This window comes from Nilaparvata lugens, chromosome 7 (genome assembly GCF_014356525.2).
Source record: "Nilaparvata lugens isolate BPH chromosome 7, ASM1435652v1, whole genome shotgun sequence".
Taxonomy (NCBI): Eukaryota; Metazoa; Arthropoda; class Insecta; order Hemiptera; family Delphacidae; genus Nilaparvata; species Nilaparvata lugens.
The window spans coordinates 10,049,086-10,073,117 of record NC_052510.1 but is presented as its reverse complement, the minus strand read 5'-3'; the positions used below and the strand labels follow the sequence as shown (position 1 = coordinate 10,073,117).

Sequence of the window (24,032 nt, the reverse complement as noted above, 5' to 3'; positions counted from 1 at the left end):
TACTTCGCATAGTTGCTTATGAAGCAACACACACCGATTAGTCATTGCAATTAGACATGTCTTCACAAGCAACTATGTGAAGTATTGTGACGAAACGTGTCTTGTCTTATCTTGACTAACTGGTGTGTGCCTAGCCTAACGCTTCAAATATTATGAAAGTTGATAAAACTGTCAATCCAGATTTATTCAAAAATCACTCAACTCAATTTAGATTTTTGTCTTGAAGGATTTGTGTCAATAATACTAAAAGTATCTTTATTTGCAATTAGAAATGTCTTCATAAGCAAAATTTTCAATGAATTATTCAAAAATATTTTTGAAAATATGATTGTCCTATATTATTTGAACGTCTGAATCTAAGGCTAGGCACACACCAAATAGTCAAGACAAGACAAGACACGTTTAGTCACAATACTTCACTTAGTTGCTTATGAAGACATTTCTAATTGCAATGACCAATCGGTGTGTGTTGCTTCATAAGCAACTATGTGAAGTATTGTGACTAAACGTGTCTTGTCTTGTCTTCACTATTTGGTGTGTGCCTAGCCTTAGATTTAGACGTTCAAATAATATAGGACAATCATATTTTCAAACATATTTCTGAATAATTCATTGAAATTTTTGAATTAAACAATGGAAATAAAAGTTGAACTTTAATAAAAATGATCTATCAAGTCAGGAATAGAATTGAATTTTTTGATAATATTCACAATGACTCAAGTTCAACAACGGAAATCAAGTTGAAATTCAATAAAACTTATCTATAGTCAGAAAGAGATTTGAAATTTTTTATAATACTCACAAGGACTTTAGTTCCATCTGGTGGCGAAAGATGGCACTTCAAGTAAGTGTTGAAAATCTGCGCACAGGTTTGCTCTAGATATTCCTTTGGAAACAGATTTGTTTCTTGAACAATCACTGTAATCCATGACCTCAGGAGACAGTTGAATGCTTCCATGTACATACAATCTTCAGCATACGTCTAGAAAAGGGTAGAGTGAAATTATCATAGTATCAACCCAAGGTACCTAGAATAGATTCTAGGTATTGTATTCTAGGTACATTGCTATCAACCATAAACTGAAAATATGAATACGAAAAAATAAAAAAAAAACGAATTTGATAGTGTCTCTTATGAAAGCTGGAATAGCAATTGATAGAATAAATTAATCTAGAAAAAAATCAATTTGATAAATTTACCATTTCCTCTTGAGCTGCTCCTTGGCAGAAGTAGCATGTGAGTTGGACGTATATTTCGAGAAATTTCTTCAACAAATCTTTAGGCAGAACGCTGAGTGTGGCAAACGCATGGAACATTATTATGTTCCTAATGATATGTGACACACCGAGGGCTTCACGATCGAGCACATCAGCGTTGATTCTGAAAAACAAAATCATTTAACATGGTATTATTATTAATATCGTATTTATATATATTCTGAATTTGAGAAACAGAAAATACAGCGATTTATTTTAATCTTCGCATTACAAAGAAATATAAAATAAAAAAAAAACATTTAATCTTCGCATTAAATGGTGTTTGATCGTCAAGTTTGCAAAATGTAGACATTCCACTTTCTTAGTAGGATTTAGGTGATTTTGATTGAACGATATTATGATAATATTCCATTCATGAAAAAATTAAACTACTCCAACGAATGTATAATATTGCATTTTCGCAGCAGACATGTTGAGAAAATTGATACAGTTTTCAATGAAACTATGAGGAAGATTAGTGGGACATTGAGACCAACAGAGACTGAGTGTTTGCCTGTGCTTAGTAACATCATGCCTCCAGATCTCAGAAGGTTGGAGAAGAAGAACAAGTTCATTTCCCAGTTGCAACACATTCATGAGGATCTCCCAGTCTCTAGAGATTTGGCTAACCATCCACCAAGGCGCCTCAAGTCAAGAAGATACTTGAGACTTGACGAGCAGGAGGAAATTAGAAGTGCAAGGGAGTTATGGAGACTGAGATGGTTGCAGGGAGAGGTCAGGAACAAAGGCCTTGTGGATGATCCTAATGACATTGTTCCTGGCACCCAGCTGAGACGTAGAGAGTGGTGTGGCCTTAACCGGTTCAGGACGCAGGTGGGAAGGGGAAGGTGTGCTGAGCTGATGACAGCATGGGGACACACATCTGATCCTCTGTGCCAATGTGGACAAATCCAATCAATGAATCACCTGATATCTGAGTGTCCACAACACTCCTATCATGGAGGGCTGACAACCCTCCATGATGCTGGAGAAGATGCATGTCAGTGGCTCCAGAACTTTCTAAATTCTATTAGTATTTAAATATTAAGTGTAAAATTATGTTTTTTTTTTCCTAATTTTGGCCTATGAATGCATATATATATATATACTCCAACGAAGCTCATAATATTCTAAAGTTCAATTTGGTTGAAGATTAGATATGGAATTCTACAAACTTTACCATATCACATCCAATTTTCCAAGTAAAATAAAATGCTTAGCATCTCTCTACATTTTAAATATACATCAATATTTAGGCTGGGCGTACACCGGTTAGTCAAGACAAGACTAGTCACGTTTAGTCACAATACTTCACATAGTTGCTTATGAAGACATGTCTAATTGCAATGACTAATCAGTGTGAGTTGCGTCATAAGCAACACTGTGAAGTATTGTGACTAAACGTGTCTGATCATGTCTTGTCTTGTGTTGACTAACTGGTATGCGCCTAGCCTTACAATTTAAAAATAGCTTTTTCCATTATTGAGATACTATTTTCATATGTTGATTATGAATCATTATATTGAATGATTAATATTATGAGAGATACTATTTTAAGAAAAGTATTCAAAAACATTAAAGTTTTAGCCTAATGAAACGTACACTAAAAATAAATTATTGTTATCATTGCAAAACTACTCACATCATGATGAATTTGGTGAAAGATTGGAGGTAGGCAGTGACATATTGCAGTTTCGTTTCTTTCGCCGATAAAATAGGTCCATTCAGTGATGCCAACTGAACAAGGCAAGTGAGAGAGTGATGCGCTAGCGGAGGATTATCACGGATTTTCAAATGAATCTGCAACAAATATCATAATTTCAAATCAAATCAAATAATTTTTATTTTGCATCAAAACAAATACAACATAATTGGCTGTTAATAGTTGAGTACATTAAAAGTTGATGATTAAGAAGAAATTTAAAGTTTCGGAACGTCTTCACAGTAAGTAAAAAGTAAATTCGTATGGTTTTTGTTGATGGGGAGTCCCTTGCGGGAAGGTCCCACCGCCTGAATATATAATTTAAGCCATCAATATAATTTAAGTCTTCACAGTATGTTGGCAGGATATTGACTAATATTTTCTTATTGACTAATATTTTCTTTCCAATACTACAGCTATCTGTAATACTGGACTAATGAGCTAATTTTTTCTATCCTAACATACTACTTGAAAAATGAAACAGCGAGTTTCTCATTAGTAACTCATAATGCTATTGTTTAATTATTATGTACACTTATTGACTGCACTATAGAAGCTAGATTAACTAAATCACTGCTCTGCTCTTTCACTGGACACTACTTGAACAAGCACTACATTAATTCAAATGGTTTCCCCCTTTTGAGCATCCAAATCTAGCAGCTGGACTTTACCATGAATATTGACTAATGAAGACTATTTACAGAAAAGAAAAATAAGTTTTGTAAAAGAGGAGTAAAATCAGCAGAAGTCAAACGTTTTGTAAAGAGAAGCTGCAGTTGATATGGAGAATATAATTGAGAATATATTTTATAAAAATATAATATAATATGTTTTCGAAACACTAGAAAAATTCTTCTAAAAATCATTAGTCTTCATATACTTACATCAAAATACAGTTCGATAACGTTTGTTTCGAATATACAAGCTTCCCATCCAGAAGTCAGTTTCAGGTACGGATTACGGTCGGCGTTGAACTTCTCAAACACTCCAATCACTCTCTGCCGTATATTTCATTAAGGAAATAAAATTCGTAATGTTTAAAATAATTGAATAGGAAAGTCAGCATTTGACGAATAACCATGGAACAAGGATGAACACCAACAATATCTAAAATTGTTTACGAATTGAAATTATATTCATAACCATTTTATGAACAGGGTTTACATACAATACAGCATCAACCCAAAAGTCTGTTAACTTCTCATCCCGATTAAATGCTATGAGAACCAATCAGAGAAGCCATCTTCACTGATTGGTTCTCGGGGAAATTGATCATGATTAAAATTTAACAGTCTTTTGTGCAAACGTGCCTAATTTTGTTTTGTCTTTGATGTATTGATGGCAAATCATTGTCAACCATACTTAGGGCCGGTTTCCGAGCTCCGGATTTAGATAAGTTCTAGACTTTAAACAGCTGGAGTCAGAAAATTGTCTTTCCAAAACGGGGCGTAGTCGCAGTAAATAGTCGCAGCAAAATAAATCTTTATTTTCTCATTTCTATAATTGGAAACGTTTTTCCTTGACGAAATGAAACATTCCTAAATAATTCAAAATAGCTGAAACTTTATACTATTTTCTCTTTATTTTATTTTGTGTTCAATTTTCTAGTGGTTCGAAACGTGGACTGCGACGTCCAAATTGAACACAAAATAAAATAAATAGAAAATAGTATAAAGTTTCAGCTATTTTGAATTATTTAGGAATGTTTAATTTCGTCAAGGAAAAACGTTTCCAATTATAGAAATGAGAAGATAAAGATTTATTTTGCTGCGACAATTTACTGCGACTACGCTCCGTTTTGAAAAGACAATTTTCTGACTCCAGCTGTTTAAAGTCTAGATAAATCCCGAGCTCGGAAATCGGCCCTTAATGGTTATATTGTAAAATACATTCAAACTTGTACTATATGATATTTGCATATATGCGTTTGTCCATAATAACAATGTACTTGCGAATGAATAGTTTCATTTGAATATTAAAACTGATCTATAAATTTCACATACTGTGGAAGCAAAATGAAAGCACCCTTTTATTTCATCACGACACAACTAGTTTCAACTCTTCAAGAGCCATTTTCAAGTGTCAATGGAAGATTGCATTTGAGGAAGATTGTACATGGAAGATTTTTTTTATTGTGCAAAATACTACAATCATAATTATGACATTGGAGGAAAAAATAGGCTGAGCCTGTACTATTTCTCTCCAAAAATTTTGATAAAAGTTAATGTTGTCCAAAGTTTGAGGTTATGATATCACACACTGCTTCTTCACTTGATTTTTGATCCAGGAATAATATTTAAAGATTCTGAATTTGGAAGGTTGACATAATACTTCAAATGAATCACTGAATGTATCACAGTGAATGAAAACCTTTAGAAAATATTACACTTACTTGAAAAAATTGAATTCAAAAATGTTTTTACACTTGAAATTGGCTCTTGAAGAGTTGAAACTAGTTGTGTTGTGATAAAATAAAAGGGTACTTGCTTGATAACTTCTATTGTAATTCAATCATTTCAGTAGCCCTAGAAAAAGTATTATAAAAGGTATAAAAATTCACAAGCTGTAATATGAAAATGAATGAAATAGGCTTATTAATAGTAGTGGCTACATTATAGTATAATAATAGGCTGCATTATTATAGCTTACATTATAGCTACATTATTGCTTATTATAATAGGCTACATTAATAGTATGTGAAAGGATATAATGCGATACGATGAATCCCCACGTGAATATGGTTTCTGATATGGTCAGTAGATGTTTGAGCAGTGTAAGCGTCTGATCATCAAACGGCGTTGGAAGACTGTTGAGTCGTGTGAGCGATTGCCTACAGAACTGAAAGATTTTCTTCAGATCTCCAGCCTGGAAAAGAACCATTTCTTCAATGAAAATACAGAAAAGATTGAGTTAGCAGCAACTAAAATAATTATCAAACACACACTATAGCAAGTTATAATGGCAGTAGAGAAGGATAAGAAACAGCGTTGCCAATTCTCTGCCTTGTCACAGCCTACTATAGAGGATAGCTGATACCAGTATATCTGATGTAATTAACTGTTCATTCCCTCAGACTACCAACGGGGACAATATGCCCCAGCAGAAATGACCAACCTTAGACTACAACTGGGACAATATGTCCCAAAAGAAGTTCATCGAATCCCAGTGGATGAAGAGATCATCTAAACTACACCAGATCATCTAATGCAATGGATAGATCATCTAAGCAATGAATCCCAGCGGTAGTCTAGGGTCTATTCTGTGAAATACATGCTGTTTAGAACCATCTGATCGCTATATTATAGTGAATTGAGGTTATATTTTAATATTTTATGCTCTCATGCATGTGTCAAATGCTAGTTTTGTGCGTGAATGAAGCTATTCTAATGTGATTTTCAGTGTCATTTTGAGTTAAAAGTAAGTAAATAACTTCATATAATGTCAATAATAACATGTGAAATTAAAATTGCAAAGCTATTTACTAAATTTTATTTATTTTATCATGTTCTTTTTGTATTGGGACACATTATTCCAATAGTAATTATCCCAATGGTAAAATTGATTATTTGGTATTTGACGGGACAAGCATCATAGACCCTATTTGGTAGTGTAAGGGTTAAAATGTATTTAATTAGTCAAAAAGTGTATTTTCAATGATTAAATAATACATTTTCATGATTGAGATTCAACATTTATGATTAATTTATTGTATTTGTAAATTGTTGAATTAAGAACTGGCAACGCTGCGGAGCTGAAAAGGATAGCGCTATCTGTTTTGTCGAATGATAGAAAAGGATAGCTACAACAATGTTAAACAGATACTGCCATTATAACGTGGACCTCACTATAGGAAGATGATACAAAGATGATAGACAAGGATAGCAACAACAATTTTAATCAAATACTGCCATTATAACGTGGACCTAATCACTATGGTAAGAAAAGTGTTAAACACAATTTTCAAATAGGCATCCAACCTTTGAATACATTCAAAAGAGAACGCTTATGAAAATTGAACTTGAAGGCCTTGAAATATTCAAAGAGCATCTTCGAGTGAATGAATTATTAATGAGAAATAGTTTGATTATGATCACACGTCTGATATGTTTAGGACGGCAAACAGTTTTAATGAGTTCAATTACCCGAGCACATAGACAAAACAAAAACTAGAACTAGCAACTTATAGTTCATGATTTGAATGTAATGAGAAAGAGTATTAAATAATATTGTACTGATAAGTATACAATTCAATAAAATCTGACTATAGAATAATAAAGAAACAAAGATGCGGGAAACAATTTGGTTTTAAGTAAGCATCAATAATTCATAATTGTTTTAAATACACTAACCTCGAATTGCTTTTTTGCTTTGAAATGTGTTTCCCACGTTAGGCCGACATCAGATGATTTGACGGTTGTCGCATATTCTTGTAGAAGGGCTGATATTATACTGCATCCGAGAATTTTCTGCAACAGGAGAAAGACTTTAATCAAATATAGTTTCGAGAATAAAAATATTCAAATTATTTATTATATTTTGTAGCTTGATAGTGAAGTCTCTACTTGTATAGGCTACCTACTACAGATTTCTTGGTATTTTATATAATGAAGTTCAAATTCCTGATTGTAAAAAGTATTAAAGTGATGAAAGAACAATACGCTGTCAGTTCCAATATTTATTGTTCTTGTTTTATCTTCCCCTCCATACGCATAACCTCCACAACATTTTTGTGTCTATAGTGAGGTCCACGTTATAATGGCAGTGGAGAAAAATAGGAGAAAAGCGTTGCTGATCCTGTCTTGTTAATGCCTTCTATAGATGGTAGCTGATACAGGTTTATTGATGTGATATTAACTGTTCATTCTCGTTTAAAATGAAAAATTATATTTTATTAAGCAAGAAATATATTTGTCAATAATTTCATAATGAACTTAATTTCATAATTACGATTAAATATTTTGTTAATTATGAATTCTACATTGTTAAAAGACGATCTGGCAACAGAGGAAAGCGAGAAAGAGATAGCGCTATCCGTTTTGTTGAATGATAGACAAAGATAGCAATACCATTTCTAATCAAACACTGCCATTATAACGTGGACCTCACTGTAGTGTAAAAGTATTAAATGTAATTCAATAACATTGGAAACTGAATTTGAGTTGGTATATTTAGAAACAATATATACATCATTTTTAGTGAATTGTTAATAAAAAAGTAGTTTCTTGTTTATGAATACCAATTGTTTTTCAACAATAAAAAACTGAATTTTGAAAGATTACCTGTTGCAAATCTCCATTAAAAATGAGCTGTTCCACGTCACAAAGTAGCTTTCTTCTTTCTACACCAAAGTCCGTAACACTGCCTCGCTTGATTATGATGGCGATTACCTAAACAAGAAACATTTTATAAATTTAAAAACCTAAACAAGAAACATTTTATAAATTTAAAAACCTAAACAAGAAACATTTTATAAATTTAAAAAACTGGAACGATACAGATGGAAATAAATTAGAAATTGCATTTGCTCAATAATTAGAAAATGCAGCTCAATAGCTAGAACGATAATTAGGCTGCATGAATACAGGGTGGAGAGTTATAATTTACTGAGAATATAACAAATTGACAAATAACCCTCATGTAACTTAAAAACTGCGTAATACAATTGAAAACCTAGCTTTCCATTTGAAAAGTAGTGCAGATCTTCGCTTCTGCGATCACTTTGCAGCTCTATGTTTTGAATAGATGCATTAATTTTCTAATCTCTCAGCTACTTTCTGGGCTGACCTCTACCTTTGTCGCTCTACTATGTTCTGACCCTAACCTGACGCTCTCTAGTGCTATTCTACTCAAATTGAGATGTACATAGAACTAAATAATGCTGCTAATTCACTCAATAAGGTTTACAATAACCTGACAAAATCGATATTATACTATTCAAAGTTTAGAAGTACAGCAACCTAAATGGTGCTGTTAAATCAATCAAAATGGCTTACAATAGCCTGACGATCTCCCTTGTTAGTTCTACAGAGTTTAGATTAGACTTGGAAAGAGTAAATTCGTTTGGTTTTTTTTGTTGGGAAGTCTCTTACGGGAAGGTCCCACCTAGTCTGAAAGCCGTCAATGGGCCTCAAAACTGTTATAATATATAATCCGCGACCGACAGTTGAATGTGCCCATCCGATAAAACAGGAGTGATTTGGCAGAAATTGTTCGGGTTTGAACCCGGGACATCTAGACTGCTACGCTGGCTCTATATCCGCAAGACCACGGATTACTCCATGGAAACCTATGATATAATAATGCTGTTAATTCACTCAATAAGACTCACAATAACTGGTATGTTTAATCATTATCATTTGAAATACCTGGAGGATGCGTTCCCTGACATAAGCTGGAAGGTTCCGCCGATTGAGGAGATAGTTGAGCAGATATTGTCTGAGTGACACTATGTCGCTCTCCTCCAGTGAATACCATTCTCTGATCAGCGCCTCTTTCAGTGTGCTGGCTGTTTCAAATATAACATAGTCCACTGAGCTTGTCTCTGCAAAACACAAACAAAATCATCATCAACATCTCAACTGGAGTTAATTTCAATCCCTTTGATTGAAAAACTATCAAGAAAATATAACTTGAGAAAGTAGTAAGTTGATAAGGGAAAGAATTATATTACATGATCCACTGTGCTTATCTGAAGAAAATCACAATCTTGCAAGATCTGAATTATTAGAATTAATGGCCTCCCTTTGATTGAAACGCTATCGAAGAAGATACATCTTGAGAAAGTTGGAAGTTAAAAGAGGAATTATATGACATAATCCACTGTCCTTGTTTCTGCTAAATAGCAAGAAAATCATCATTACAATAAAAAATAATGATCTTCCTTTGACAATCGAGAGTGCAGTAAATTGATAAAAAAAGAGGAATATAACATAGTACACTATGCTTGTCTCTGCAAAATATGGGAGAAATGATCATTATTTGAATTAGAATTGATGATCTCCCTTTGACTGAAAAACTATCGAGAAAGATGAATATGTTGAGAAACTAGTTTATTAGTTGACATTCAAGAGATAACAACGTTTATAATAGACAACTTAGTATGTGCTTGCCTCTGTAAAAGGATCCTGTTATAAATAAGAATTATAATGAAAAATAATTATAGTTATCCTAAGAAAGCGGTAGGTGGATTCTCACTGAGTGATAACATAGACAAGTATAGCATAGACGCATGGACTACTGAAAAATTATGTAAAATAGGGAAATGAAAATCAAAATTATTCAGCAATTCAGTTATTCAGTAGTCTCCATCAATGACCAGCACTTGTTGGACAGATAGCTTAAAAAATGTGAAACTTTTATCAAAGTTTATTTTTACGTAAGAAATTAGTTTATCACTTGTTATGAATACGAATATAAGTACTAGTTTGAATGATGGATATAACAAAAAGCAGATACTGAATATTCACTTGAATTGAATTTTCAATCACACTGCAACAGCTTGAATGATATTCAATTTAAAGCCCAATGAATCAAAAACAAGAATCAATTTCAGTTACTTTCGAGACTGTTCAAATTACTTTGAAATGAATTCAAAGAATGCTCTATTGAATGAAATGAAGTTTTGAACAGATGTCTTGAAGCAGTATAGTAGTTAATGTGAAGACATTGATGTTAAATATCAATTTGGGTTTATTTGCAATTGGTGATTCGATTTGAATAGCTGCAGATATATTCAACAATAGTTGAAAGAGAATAGTACCGTAGCTATTGAAGTGTAAAGTTGAAGGAAAAATGTAATAAATTATTCTCAATTCAATAACAATATGTTAAGGCAGTTGATACAACACACCGAGAACTTTGAAAATCAGGATAATCAAAGCTGCATCGATGAAAGAGAATATATTCTTGAATAATCTGCAGTACCATATACCTATTAATCGGTTCAGGAAGCCGAGAGACGATTTAAACAAACATGCGTGCAAGAGTGTTTCTTGGAGCAGCAAGACCGATTCACAATAGCAAACTAGCATCTTTATAATAGAGTGAACTAAATAATAGCAGTACTTAATTCAGTGTAAATGATAGCATTGTGAACTGGTATTTCATAACTGGAGTCCAGTGGATATGAAGGTGCGTATAGATATACGTGCCGCGAACATCAACAATTCACTTCTAATCAGCTGACTATATCTGTATTTTTACAGAAACGGTAAGATACAGATATAAAAAGCTCGGCATCAGCTGATTTAAAGTGAATTGTTCACGGCGCGTATATCTGTACGCACCTTTAGTCATCACTTTTATAAACAAACTTGTTGGCTCTGCTTTCAATTGATACCAATAACAAACAAAACTCCAGATTCTACTACTCGATAAAAACACTATAAGAATGAATCCAGTGTAGGCCTATCTCACCAATAAATACATACAATCACCCCTAGACTGAATAAATGCTCAATTCAAAGATTGCTCAAAATCGTCTTGCATTAGCGTGCATTCTTCTAAAAAAAGAGTCAATAATGACATATTTTACAACTGGCATAACAATCCATCCAATGATTCATGAGTGAATAATAATTGCAATTGATTGAGCATCTATTTACACACGAATCTACTCACCAAATATGTACTTGCAGAGAGCATATGGAGATTTTGACTTCTGAAAGTCAAGAAGCACAGTCTCTGCTGCCCGTCTCTGTTCATGACTGACAACTGATGGAGGTGCCTAAAATCATAATGTCATAAACTTTAAAAACATATCACAGAACATTGAAGTACAAACAATGACATAATTCTGATCATAAGGATTTAGGAGGAGCAAAGTAGGACGAACCTTGAGCTATTCCAAATTTAGGCTAGATGAAACACAGAAAAACTCTTAAATAATAAGGCTCATGATATTAATTCGATGTTCATCAAGACACAAAATCAGAACATAAACAAAATAAATTGCTTTATTTTAGAAGATTCTTCTCCTTCTTCTTCTCAGCCTTTTCCCACTCAGCTGGAGTCGGCGTTTTGGGTCAGTCGCTTTCAGGTGTCATGAGCTTCATTTGGTCTTAGTCCCTTCTCTACAAGATCTTGGGCGATACAAATTTCCCATTTCTTCCTAGGTCTTTTCCTCTTCCTAGTGTATTCGACATCTAAGTGGTCGATCTTTTTCCCACATAATATTCCCCCTCCACATGTCCGTACCACTGCAGTCTTTTTTCTATGATATTTCTGTAACCTTCATTCTGTTTCTTATTATTTCATTTTCGGATTCTTCGGATTCTATCCCTTCTAGTTATGCAGCACTCCACCTCAACATCTTTATTTCAGTGACCTCCAGTCTGTGATCATGGGCTTTTTCAACTGCCCAGGTCTCCGCTCCGTATTTCAACGCGGGTCACATGTTGATATATTTATGACATCATTCTGATATATCACCAATATAATCAAGGTGTCTGAAAAATTGGGAAGAATAAACTCATTAACTTTTATTTATTCAACTTGTCTATAATTTATTGATTATAAGTTTAAAATTCTTGAAGTATGTGTGTAAACATGGTGGAGCAGCAAAAATAGCTTCAATATTGAGAGTGTTGAATGTTATGCATGTATTTAAATGGTGGCGCACATATTTCTTCATTTTTTGTCACCGTCGTAATACAAACATTGGATGCAACAATCACAAGCTTGAAGCTTCGCCGCTCTACCATGTTACCATCCTAAAACTAGGTTTTCACTATGTAGCAGAGCTACATGTAGCTCAGCTATATTGATTATAGATTTAGCTCTGCTACAAGTTCAAAAAGTGACACTGGAGATCTGCTATATAGCCCGGATTTATAGCAGTTTTAAGCCTATTTTCTCAGCTATATAGCAGAAAATGAGCTATCCAAAATTTCCGGTAAACGTCAAAGAGAATCTGAGCTCTATGCAGCTCTGCTACACGTTAATTTTTGTTTATAGCAGAGCTAGATGTAGCTGCTCTGTCCTTGAAGGAAGGCTACCGCAGCTGTTTAATTCATTCAGTCGTATGGTACGACGCCAACACCGGCCTTGAAATTCTTTTCAGGGAATAAAATAATAACCAGGTCTTAGACCCTAGCTGTTTAATGCCTGCTGGGATTACACCAGATTATACTGTACTCATTTGTTGTCAGAGTGCTAGTAGGTTACTGCACATTGCGAGCATTTCTTTTTGATTTAAGCTATATATTATTGTGCAATGATGGAGAGTTAATTTGACTGGAATAGAGACAAAATTATCCAATATCTTCTTTCTCTTCTCTGTGCTGAAAATATCACAGTAGCTGCGGCGAAAGCAGCGGCTGCTGCAAGAACTACCTTCTTCTTCGGCATCAGGCTGGGAACTGAGCAGTGAATACTGGTTTATTCTGAAGTATATGTAGCTCTGCTACAAGTAATGGCATCACAGTTGATTATAGCAGAGCTACATATAGCTCTGCTACATAAAATTAGCGTTAAATCTACTTATAGCAGAGCTACATGTAGCTGACAGAGCTATAAATGTAGCCCAAATTTTACATGGCTCTTCAGCTTCATAGTGTGAACTTAGCTAAGCAGAAACGGCATTGAAAAAGATGGATGACCAAATTGACGTTTTGAAATTAAAATTAGCCTATACGGTATTTATTTGCAGCAAAAATAAAAATTTTCAAGATGCATGAATGTAACACAAATTATTCAAACATCACACAAACTGTACTGAAAATAAAACTTTATGCACTGCCAAGAAAAGAACACCTTGAGTGTTGGCAGTGAGTCACAGATAGCCACTGAAATAAAATTTTATAATTCATATATAAGCCTAATGCTTTCTGAGATCTATGACTAACATCCCATATTGATTTTAGTTTTTGTTTTGAATTTTTTGACTTAATCTATCCAGCAAGTTCTGGTCAAGGATGCAGATTTCTAAACGTTCACACAATTGGAAACTTATTTCCAGAATAAGACAAATGAATAACTAAATTGACTATAAAAACTTGATTAAGCTATGCCTATTGTGGTTCATAGGGATTTTGCCTTGTAATAGGCACTGATATCATGAGTTTCAATTTACATTAACCTTCCGGAAGTCGCGCCCTACTCAATCACACGAGCATCGCGTGTTGTATTTTACAACATCCTATTTTTTATATGTTTTGTACTCTGTTTACTGTCAAAACATATTAATTAACTGTATAAATAATATTTCCATCTCATTGGATTATTTTACGCCTATGAACATTTGCATGATTCTCTTTTCGTAGCCCAATAAGGTACACCAAGCAAAGCCAACAATTATGTGTTATTGGTTCGTTGGCAGTCTCTTTCCTATCATATGCACTACTTATGCACTGTTAAGACTAGGCACCTAAAGACTGAAACATTGCTTGGTTGATACTGCAACTCAGTAGAGTGATGGGGGGAAAATTTTGGAATGCATAGGGGAGTCCGATGGTAGCAAGCATTCAAAAGGCACACCAGTGTTTAATGTTAAGTCGGGCCTAGGCCACAAACTCAAGTTCTGTCGTAAATTTGTCAAACTCTTTAAATAAGGATGATATAATTGAATTGACTTATTCAATGACACCAACCCATTCAATAGTTTTGTGCAGCAAAAAACTGACACTGTTGGTTGTACTTTTTACAACAACAGCACGACTGCCGGAAGGTTAAAAGCAATTCATTGAGACATTGGTAGTTACCAATTACCTGAATACTAAAATTACCTGATATTTCTATAAACTTTAAAAAATAGAAAGTTAAAATGAGTCGTCATTTTTACTAATTAATATTTTGAGATGTGTTAAAATTGTAGTATAGTTTTTTCAATTTGTAAAACTGAAATCATGCTTTCCTAAATAAAGCGTGGCGGAATTAAATTATATTCGGTAATAAATTAAGATTTATTCATAGCCAAATAAATTAGTATTTATAACATAGCCAAATAATGGATTGATGTTTTCTCATTCCTCATAATGTCTTGCTATTATAGTTGGGTATACAATTAAAATAGAAGGTTTGTTGTGTAGTTGGCTACAATAAAATAGAGTATGTAGTAGTTATTATTTTAAAATGTATTGGAGAAATCAAGAGGAAAGGTTATTATATTATTTGAGCATGTGATTAATTGTAAAACAATGCAATATATGAAGTCAACAATGCCAAATAGGCTACATAATTTGACGCTAGAAATGAGAGAACATTCTTAGGGATAACCTAAGTAGCCTAGCAGCTACCATAGCTTGAAGCAAATATTTATCTCTGTTTATAAAACAAACTCTAGGAAATGTTCATAATATATAGAGCATATTATTGTCAACAATACAATAAATTAACCTGAGGAACTTACCAAAATAACTTTAGCAGCCGCCTCCAATCTTTGAAGAATTTCGTTTTCCATCAGGGTTGTCTAAGTTAAAATTGGCTGAAATAATCAGCTACATTTTCTGAAGTTCTCTACAGAATTCACAGGAGGATACACTCAAACAAGTTAGAAAATTAAAAACACTACAAATAATACAGGAATCATGCAAAAATCAAATAATTTTCTGGAAACTACGTACATTTGTAGGGAATGGGGAACCTACAGCTCCAGCACAGTATACATACAGTATGGATATGGAAACTTGGCTACACCCTGACGCCAAAATCCGCCATCTTGTTAGGAAGCGCCGCATTGTAATAGTATTGATAGAAGGTTCGGATCACTTTAATGATCCGGATCAATTGATCTCGTTCACTGCCACGAGCCAATCAGAAGACCAGGATTGGAACTTCCCAAGGTCACGTGACGTGTTTAGTATTGGGGTCATGTAAAAAAGCATTGGTAAGATAGGCATTTGATTACAAAGTTTCCATTCTGTATATATTCTGTGGCTCCAGCAGAGCAGAGCAGATGTTTTGGAGTCAGAATCAGGACAGAAGCATAGAGAAGCAGAGTTCTGACAACATGTCCGCTAGAGTGCACCAATAACGCGGCGAAAATATTTATATAATATATTAGATGAATATCAATAAGAATAACAATTAATAATAAATAACGAGTAAAAAAATAATTTCTTTCAATAAATCAACTCAAATCTTAATATCTTGACATGAATTACGTAGGAGAGCTTGAGGGGGATTTTGTAATACATTGGTCATGTTGGCTATCATGTGCTAATATTTCAAACACAAGATTTGAAATGGACGGGAAAGCTAATTTTCTTGAATAAAAATAATGTAGAATTGATAAAAACTTTCATTTAAGGGCAAATAAACAATCTATTCAGTTTATTTGTAAAAAAATATTACCTTTATTAGTTATTTTGAGTATAATATTTATAGCTCTTAGAACTTGTCAAAAAATAATAGGCCTAACTAACAATGTTGAAGACTAGACTACATACATGACAATAATAGCCTAATTCAGTACTGTACCGGTACCTATTTTATAAAAATGGTTTTTCTCGTTGGAATTATTATGAATGAGCCTATTTTGATTTATTTCGATGATAATAATAATAATAATCAAAATAGAGCAAATAATCATTTGTGGCTATTTTAAACTACTCTATAATATTATTATGAATTTCATTTTTTTTAATGCCTGACCCCAAAATAAGGTACTGCACCGTGTGGTATTTGATTATGAGCATAGAAAAACAATAGCGTAAGTAATATCCCATGGTATAGGGAGTTTATGTCGCAACTTTTACTGTTATCTCAATGGTGAGAGGGTATGAACGGCACAATATGAGAGACTACCAGCGTCACACAGCTTTACGGTAAAGAATTACATGAACTATCGGCTTGAGATAACAGTAAGAGTTGCGACATTAACGCCCTATACCATGGGATATCTACTTATGCTATTGTTTCTCTATCTTATTAGCCAATGCATTCTTTCCAATCTGAAAAAAATGCATTGGAAGAAGAATTTGGGATTCATATGAATAAAATGAAAACAATGTAGACATTCTCACAAATTTATACAGATACATTTACAATACACACTTTGACATTCACAAACAGCTAAAATTATACATAGAAGTTTGGTATCTCTGATAACATTATTTTGATGCATCTTGGTCTCAATAATATCCATCAAATTCAATATGTAACTATAGTAGTTTAATTTTATAATTAGCATTATTCTAGGCACTTAAATAAGGCATATTGACTAGATAAGACTGATTTGTTTGACAAAAATGTCTTCGAAATTGCTTAGTTCCATGGAAAATGTCTTTTATTTAGAATGGAACGTGTTATTTTTAACTCTTGGGAAGGATATTGGAAAATTTCTGTGGGATAAGTTTAATGAATAGCTACGGTATAGTAAGTTGGAAAAGTTATGAAAGTACTCTGGTAACTAGCCAGATATCTTTAACCATTGCCGTCTCTATACAAAGACGGCAATGCTCTCTGTATAGAGACAGCAATGCTTTAACATGATAGAAACAGCTGTTCTATAGTTTGAAAGAAACAATATTCTATTTATTCTACAAAAAGATGTTGAATACTGTCAGATTTTGAAGATTGTCAGTTCTTATTCTTTAAGTAAGATATCCCTGAATGAAACTTTGATCAAAAACTATAGTTGTTTGAAATCCACACAATAAATTTATTTTAACTCGTTAATAATTATTTATATTAAGATAAAGAAAGGAAAAAAGAAAAAGATGTTGTCGAATTCCACTATAACATTTTTATTCACCCAAACTAATTTTCGTTGCCTAAGTTTTGGTGAATAAAAATGTTATAGTGGAATTCGACAACATCTTTTTTCTTTTTTCCTTTCTTTATCTTAATATGGAGAAGTTCCACAATATCTCTGATAAAAGTGTTAAAATTATTTATATTGTGAAATTATAAGATTTCCTTATTTCATTTGGCAACTGTTAATCCATTTCAGCCATCGATTTTTCATGCTTAGGGATGACAATGAATTGAATACGGTATTACTTATAACATTACACAAACCATTTCATCAACTGCATATTTATAAGAAATATGAATGCTACATTCTAATGTAATTATTTAAGTTATCCTCTGTAAAACAAAATACTATATTTCAATAGCACTTGATTATTGGAATCAATTCAATCAAATGACAGAATAATGTTCTTTCCTTGTATAGGCTTGCAATACTTTTATCAATTTTTCTTCCAATGTATAGTTTTAAATATTTTGAAACAATTAACATTCACATACAAAAATCAAACACTGAGAACGTCTAATGCCTATAAAAATAAAAAATTCTAAGAGTTATTGGTTAGATGATAAAATATGGCTTAAACTTACAACTACAACACTTATTACTAGGCTCATTATATTTGTATAGTTTACATCTACTGCATTATTGTTCGATTAAACCTGAAAATATTTTGACACACATATCTATAAATGTTGAATCAGTTTTTTTAAAAGAAAACATTTATCAACAGCGTATAATACTCGAAATTGTTGTTTATCAAAGCCAATTTTACAATTAAAATTGAAAACTCATTTACAGAAAGAATCGGACAATATTGAAAAATCTCTTGTTGAATTTGAAAATATCATGAATGGTCAGTGTATAGTCGTCACAAAATCAGTTTATTTATTCTTCCATAAATATGAGTAGGATTTGTACTTATATTCTTCTTCTATTCAAATCAGTTTGTACTTTGAATTTATTCAGAAATATTTTTATTTCGATTTGTTTCATATAGGTAGTATGTTTTGGAGCAGTGAGTTTTCAACTATTATAAAATTCAATAAACTTGGCTCGTTTAAAGCATTAATTTGTTTGAACTGTATGTTGCAAATTGAAGATTCTCAGCTCTTGTAGAATTTATCAACCAAAGGTATTCTGCTTTGCTTCCATCTGAAAAACATAGAATAAATTGAAATAAATATAACGTGATTTTCCAGTTCATCAAAGAGAATAATTAAGGGAATTTGTAATTAATTACACTACACAACTAAGAGATTCAGCACTTATATTAATTAATAGCTTACCTGCAACAAATTTAATATGTTCTAGAAATTCATTTTTTTTCTTATTTTACCAAATAATATTGTATTGTATATTGTAAATGTATTTTCAAATTCAAACAATACAAACTGGAAAGTAAATACCGTACAATTATTTAAATGTAACGTTCTTTGCCAGCAGCTTTTTTCAGCACCTCACAGTCGTAGATTATTTTCAAAAAGTTGATAGGAATGAAATTATTTCATGTATATTTTTATTCAGATGAAATGTTTGTTGTTCAACGTTATCACTTATTATAAGGTACCTTGTCAAGCAGTTATTGTTATTCAATGTTTGGTAAGTAGCTTTTTTTGATTCAATAAACGTTTTTTCTACCTCTATTCCTATTCTATTCTAATGATGTTTTACATGTGATGAATTTTATTTTCAGAATAAATTCGTGAAATTAGACATTCTTGTGTTTTCATTATGGATAAGTTTCACTTTATCTCACTTTAATACAGTATCAGAAAGTATACTATCCATTGAACTGTATCCTATTAAATTCTATACTTATATTCTCCCACATCAAAATAATATATTCAGAGCAATTGCAATTTTAAATAATACTTATTGTAATCAACTAAAGTCATTGTAAATTTGGGAGACATTTTGATCTCACCGTCACTTGGTTGATTGCCTAAAAGATCATCATTCTCTTATACCACCATTGATATTGGACAAGTTCAAAGTCTGTACAACACCTTGATTCAGTAAGACAAATAATATTGATCTTTTGATACCGTAAAGTATTTTAATTGGTCTAGGTCCTTTAACTGTTCAATTATCATAGAAATCACTAGTAACATAGCCACCTCGAATGCAGGTGTATTAGAGGTGGCTATGCTAGTACCATCTTTATACTTGTCTATATATCACATTTTTATAAAATACCTTTTACAAACAAGCATGAAGAGAGTACCTACTATAGGTCCACGTTATAATGGCAGTGAAGAAAGATAGCAGAACAACATTGCCGATCCTCTGTCTTGTCAATGTATTCTATAGACGGTAGCTGATACAGGTTTATTGATGTAATATTAACTGTTCATTGTCGTTTAAAATAATCAATTATATTTCATTAAGCTAGAAATTATATTTTTCAATAATTCAATAATATTAATTTTGATAATCAAGATGAGATATTTTGTTAATTTATTATTAATTCTACATTGTTAAAAGACGATCTGGCAATAGAGCAAAGCGAGGAAGAGATAGCGCTATCCACTTTGTTGAACGATAGACAAGTATAGCAATACCATTGCAAATTCAACACTGCCATTATAACGTGGACCTGACTATAGTGATTTCTATAATAATTTAATAAAATTATACAGTCTATAGAAGGTATTATATCTAATGCCGTCTATAGAAGGCATTGACAAGACAGAGGATCGGCAACGTTGTTCTGCTACCTTTCTTCACTGCCATTATAACGTGGACCTCACTATCTCTCTTCGTGCTTGTTTGTAAAAAGTATTTTTATAAAAGTGTTTATATAAATTGATCTTGTTTTCCCACACTGATGTTAGATTGAATTAAAATTAAAATTCAATTCATCTGGCATAAATTACAATTAAGTAAACAGAATGAAGTGAAGTATACATGAAAATTATTATGACATGAACATATTAGTGACGATTAATCGTCGAATTACGTTGAATTAACGTTAAATTGTGGGTTAAATCAACCAGTCCTCTGCTTGAAGGACTTAGCTCGGCTCTGAAAGAAGTCAGAGATGTAGAGAACTGGGCTAAAAGCATAGAGGATGACATGCGGGTGGTCACTAGTGCTCTAGAGTATGCTTACAAAGTGACTGAGAAATTATAGACTCATCAAAACTGAGGTTCATAATAATTAGACCCATCAAAACTCATCAAATTTGAGAAGGGACAGTTTTGGGCATAAGCCTGTTGTGCCTTCTCACATATTGTAATAATTGTACATGACTCAATAAATAAATATTGGGTAATATTGCACAACACTACTGAATGTAGTTGACTGACCTTCACTTGATTGGTTGCCTGAAGGACAACGGCCGAACCCTCGGCGCGTCGGCAGAATCCTTGGCGGCACTGGACGCAGTCGGCCGCATGAAGCCCTGCCCCGCCCTCCTTGTCACGCCAATGCTACTCCCACTGCTGCTAGATCGACTAGCCGGCACTGAACCCGCGTTCTCCTTAAAACTCGTGCTAATGCCCGTGGTCACCTTCGGCCTCCGGATGGTCGGACCAATACTACTGCCACTGCTGCTACTCCGGCTTGCAGGCACCGAAGACTTACTCTTCAGCTGCACCTGAGCCAGCGGCTTCTTAGCCACGGGCACCGATTTCTTCAAATCAGTCGTCAACGATTTGATCGCTTTTGTGTAGTTACTCAACCCAGGCACCTGTCGCACATTCCTCACCGTGCTGATCGATGTTGAACTATTCAGCGAACTCCTAGAACTCCTCAAGCTACTCCTAGAACTACTCCGCTCCACCCTCTTCCTCGGCATTGTCACCGATGACAGTTTGGAACTCTGTTGAGATTTGGGTGTGGTTTTCTCCACACTACTCTGACGCTTCAACACACTCCTGTTAGAATCCGTCCTGTTTAACGTGCTGCTACTCTTCAAAGGCATCCTATCGGAGCTGGGTGTTTTCTTGATAGGCTCCACCACACTCCTAACCGGTGTCCTAGTGATCGCAGTGGGGATCTTCCTTTGCAACGGTTCTGGTCGGGTGGTACGTTTCAACTTTTCACTATCCCTTATCAAACTAGCCTGAGAATCAGTTTTCCTCAAACTTGCTGAGCTCCTAGGTATCACACTTCTCCTCTCAGGCAACTTCACCGAACTACTCCTCAACACCTTCTTAGCTGCCTGCTCACTCTTCACACCATTATCACTGCTGTCACTTCTCTTCAAATCCCTCTTACTTTTCTTAATCGTTGGTGAGTCCACACTGTCTCCCTCATAGTTACAACCTGAGGATGTGCCCTGACTTGGAGTTTCCGAGACGAGACTCTGAGTTTCTTCAAAGCCTTCATCATGAAGTTCATGCTCAGATCTGACCTTACCAGGTGTTGTTGCTTGAACCTTTATCTCAGGAATAAATTCACTCTTCGATTGTGATGTCTTAGTTTGATCCTGAGAATGTATCGGAGTGGGGAAGTTTCTCAACTGAGGTATACCTCCACCACTATTGAACCTGTTTCTATTATCATCTCCTTGATACTTATCGAAAACACCATACTTCCTGACAGCTTGTGATACTGTGGATTGATCGATATTGCTCCTATGTCGAGTGGATCGCGGAAGTGTGTACGAACTACCAACTTCCATAGCTGGATCTTTATTTTCCTCAACAGGTCGAGACTTCAAATCATCAGTGCTTTCCCTGAATATTTCCCTGGAGTCTCTCCTAGCAATACCCGAACGAGACCGAATCCTTGGCAGCGTGGCAGACTGGCCGAGGTTCTGAAGCTCCTCTCCAGCCTTGGCTATGTTGGCAATCGCCTCATCCTCGACATTCACATCACTGCCGCGATGATTCAACCTGTCCTGCCATCTCTTCAGCCGCGACTCCGTGTCTTGCGGCTCGAGAGTTTCCACAGGATACGAGCTAGCCTGGTGTGTGGGTGAGCGTAAGATTTGTTTTTCAGGTACAATTTCTTCGGTTTTCTTCTGTGTTTCATCCTCAGCCTGTTTCCTGTATCTCCTTGTTCGTCTAGCTAGAGAGAACCGATCAAACTGGCCGTCTCCTAGATTCTCCTCGTCTTCTGCTGTATCTTTTCCACGCAATCTCAGAGATAGAATATCTTCACTGTTCCTTTCCTCTGTTTTTCGGGGTAGTTTTCCAACAAGTTTCCTGGTCGCAGGTGGAGTTTCAATGTTATCCGAATCGATTTCCACCTTATCGCTGATTCCTGTTGTGTCAGGTACTTTCCTTGTTCTTCGAGGCACAAAGGGAGGCAGGAATTCCTCCTGCTTGCTGCCACTATCCTGATCCCCGGTAGGAAACGCACGGCGGGAAATGAGAGGACTGGTTCTGCTGTACCTTCCTGGTGTGGGAGGAGATTGGGTTTTCGGGTTGGACACGGGGTCATCTGTTATGTACAGTGTTAAACTGGCGTCAGGTGTCAAGGATTTCCCCAGATTTTCGATGATTCCTTTCCGTTTTTCCTCTTCATTGATCGCCTGTAAAAAGAGAATCAAAATAAAAGTCAATCCGTTCTAAACAATCTGAGATTCATAGGATTTATCCAATCAAAAACAAATAAATTGTGCAGTATCTAGTTCTCTTTAGAGTCTCTAGAACTCTCTCTAATTAGAGAATTAGATAACTAGTAGATGCATTAATGAGAACAATATAAAAATCTTGTAGTACCTTTTATTTTTTAAAAACTTTAAAATAGTTGAATTGTTTTGAAGTTTGGAAAAATAAAATAGAATAAAGAGTACCCACTACAAGATTTTTATATTGTTTTTATTAATTTTTTAAAAAGTAGCCCATATGAGTGAAGCGTTTTTTTCTAGTAGATGAAGTATGTCCTAGCGTGAATTTCAATCTATACTTGTAAATCCCATAAAGTATTCTTACCAGTATCACAAGAAGAACTGATGTAATATTTCATTTTTACATTTTCTGTAATTTATCCTTCATAAGGATTCATAAATTAACTATTATTTAACGAAAATCCTAAATAAATGCTGTACATCACCCTGAAGACTTCTGCTACTGCAGACATTGACAACAGGGTTAACAGCTAGATGGAAATTCGATGAGAACTACTATCCAAAAATTAGTTGCCAGCCCGGGAATCGAACCCGGTACCTCCCAATTGCTAGTCAGGAGTGCTTACCCTTACACCAAACTGACAATCTCTGGATAGCAGTGCTCATTTTACAGGAAGCCATAGCGGCCAACCAGTTACAGATGGAATTAAATAGAGAATGCATTTATTCAAATGCTAATCAATATATAACTATTATTTAACGAAAATGCTGTACATAGTAGTTCTCATCGAATTTCCATCTAGCTGTTAACCCTGTTGTCAATGTCTGCAGTAGCAGAAGTCTTCAGGGTGATGTACCAT

The 24,032-nt window shown here is 34.2% G+C and overlaps 2 protein-coding genes across 2 annotated transcripts in view; both read right to left on the bottom strand.

The window, feature by feature from the left end:
• The window catches only part of LOC111055745 (exportin-4), a 46,454-nt gene extending 30,904 nt beyond the window's left edge, over positions 1–15,550 (bottom strand). Inside the window, exons 1-10 of the mRNA XM_039433650.1 lie at positions 15,306–15,550; positions 11,579–11,684; positions 9,325–9,500; positions 8,239–8,346; positions 7,309–7,425; positions 5,668–5,824; positions 3,844–3,962; positions 2,900–3,057; positions 1,201–1,381; positions 803–982 (exon numbers count right to left, since the gene is read on the bottom strand). Coding sequence (XP_039289584.1) covers positions 803–982; positions 1,201–1,381; positions 2,900–3,057; positions 3,844–3,962; positions 5,668–5,824; positions 7,309–7,425; positions 8,239–8,346; positions 9,325–9,500; positions 11,579–11,684; positions 15,306–15,356 — 1,353 coding nt within the window. The 5' untranslated portion in view covers positions 15,357–15,550. The remainder of the gene's footprint in view (positions 1–802; positions 983–1,200; positions 1,382–2,899; positions 3,058–3,843; positions 3,963–5,667; positions 5,825–7,308; positions 7,426–8,238; positions 8,347–9,324; positions 9,501–11,578; positions 11,685–15,305) is intronic.
• A 5,409-nt stretch (positions 15,551–20,959) lies between these two features.
• The window catches only part of LOC111046660 (inverted formin-2-like), a 225,795-nt gene continuing 222,722 nt past the window's right edge, over positions 20,960–24,032 (bottom strand). The window contains 1 exon segment of the mRNA XM_039433649.1: positions 20,960–23,133. Coding sequence (XP_039289583.1) covers positions 20,962–23,133 — 2,172 coding nt within the window. The 3' untranslated portion in view covers positions 20,960–20,961.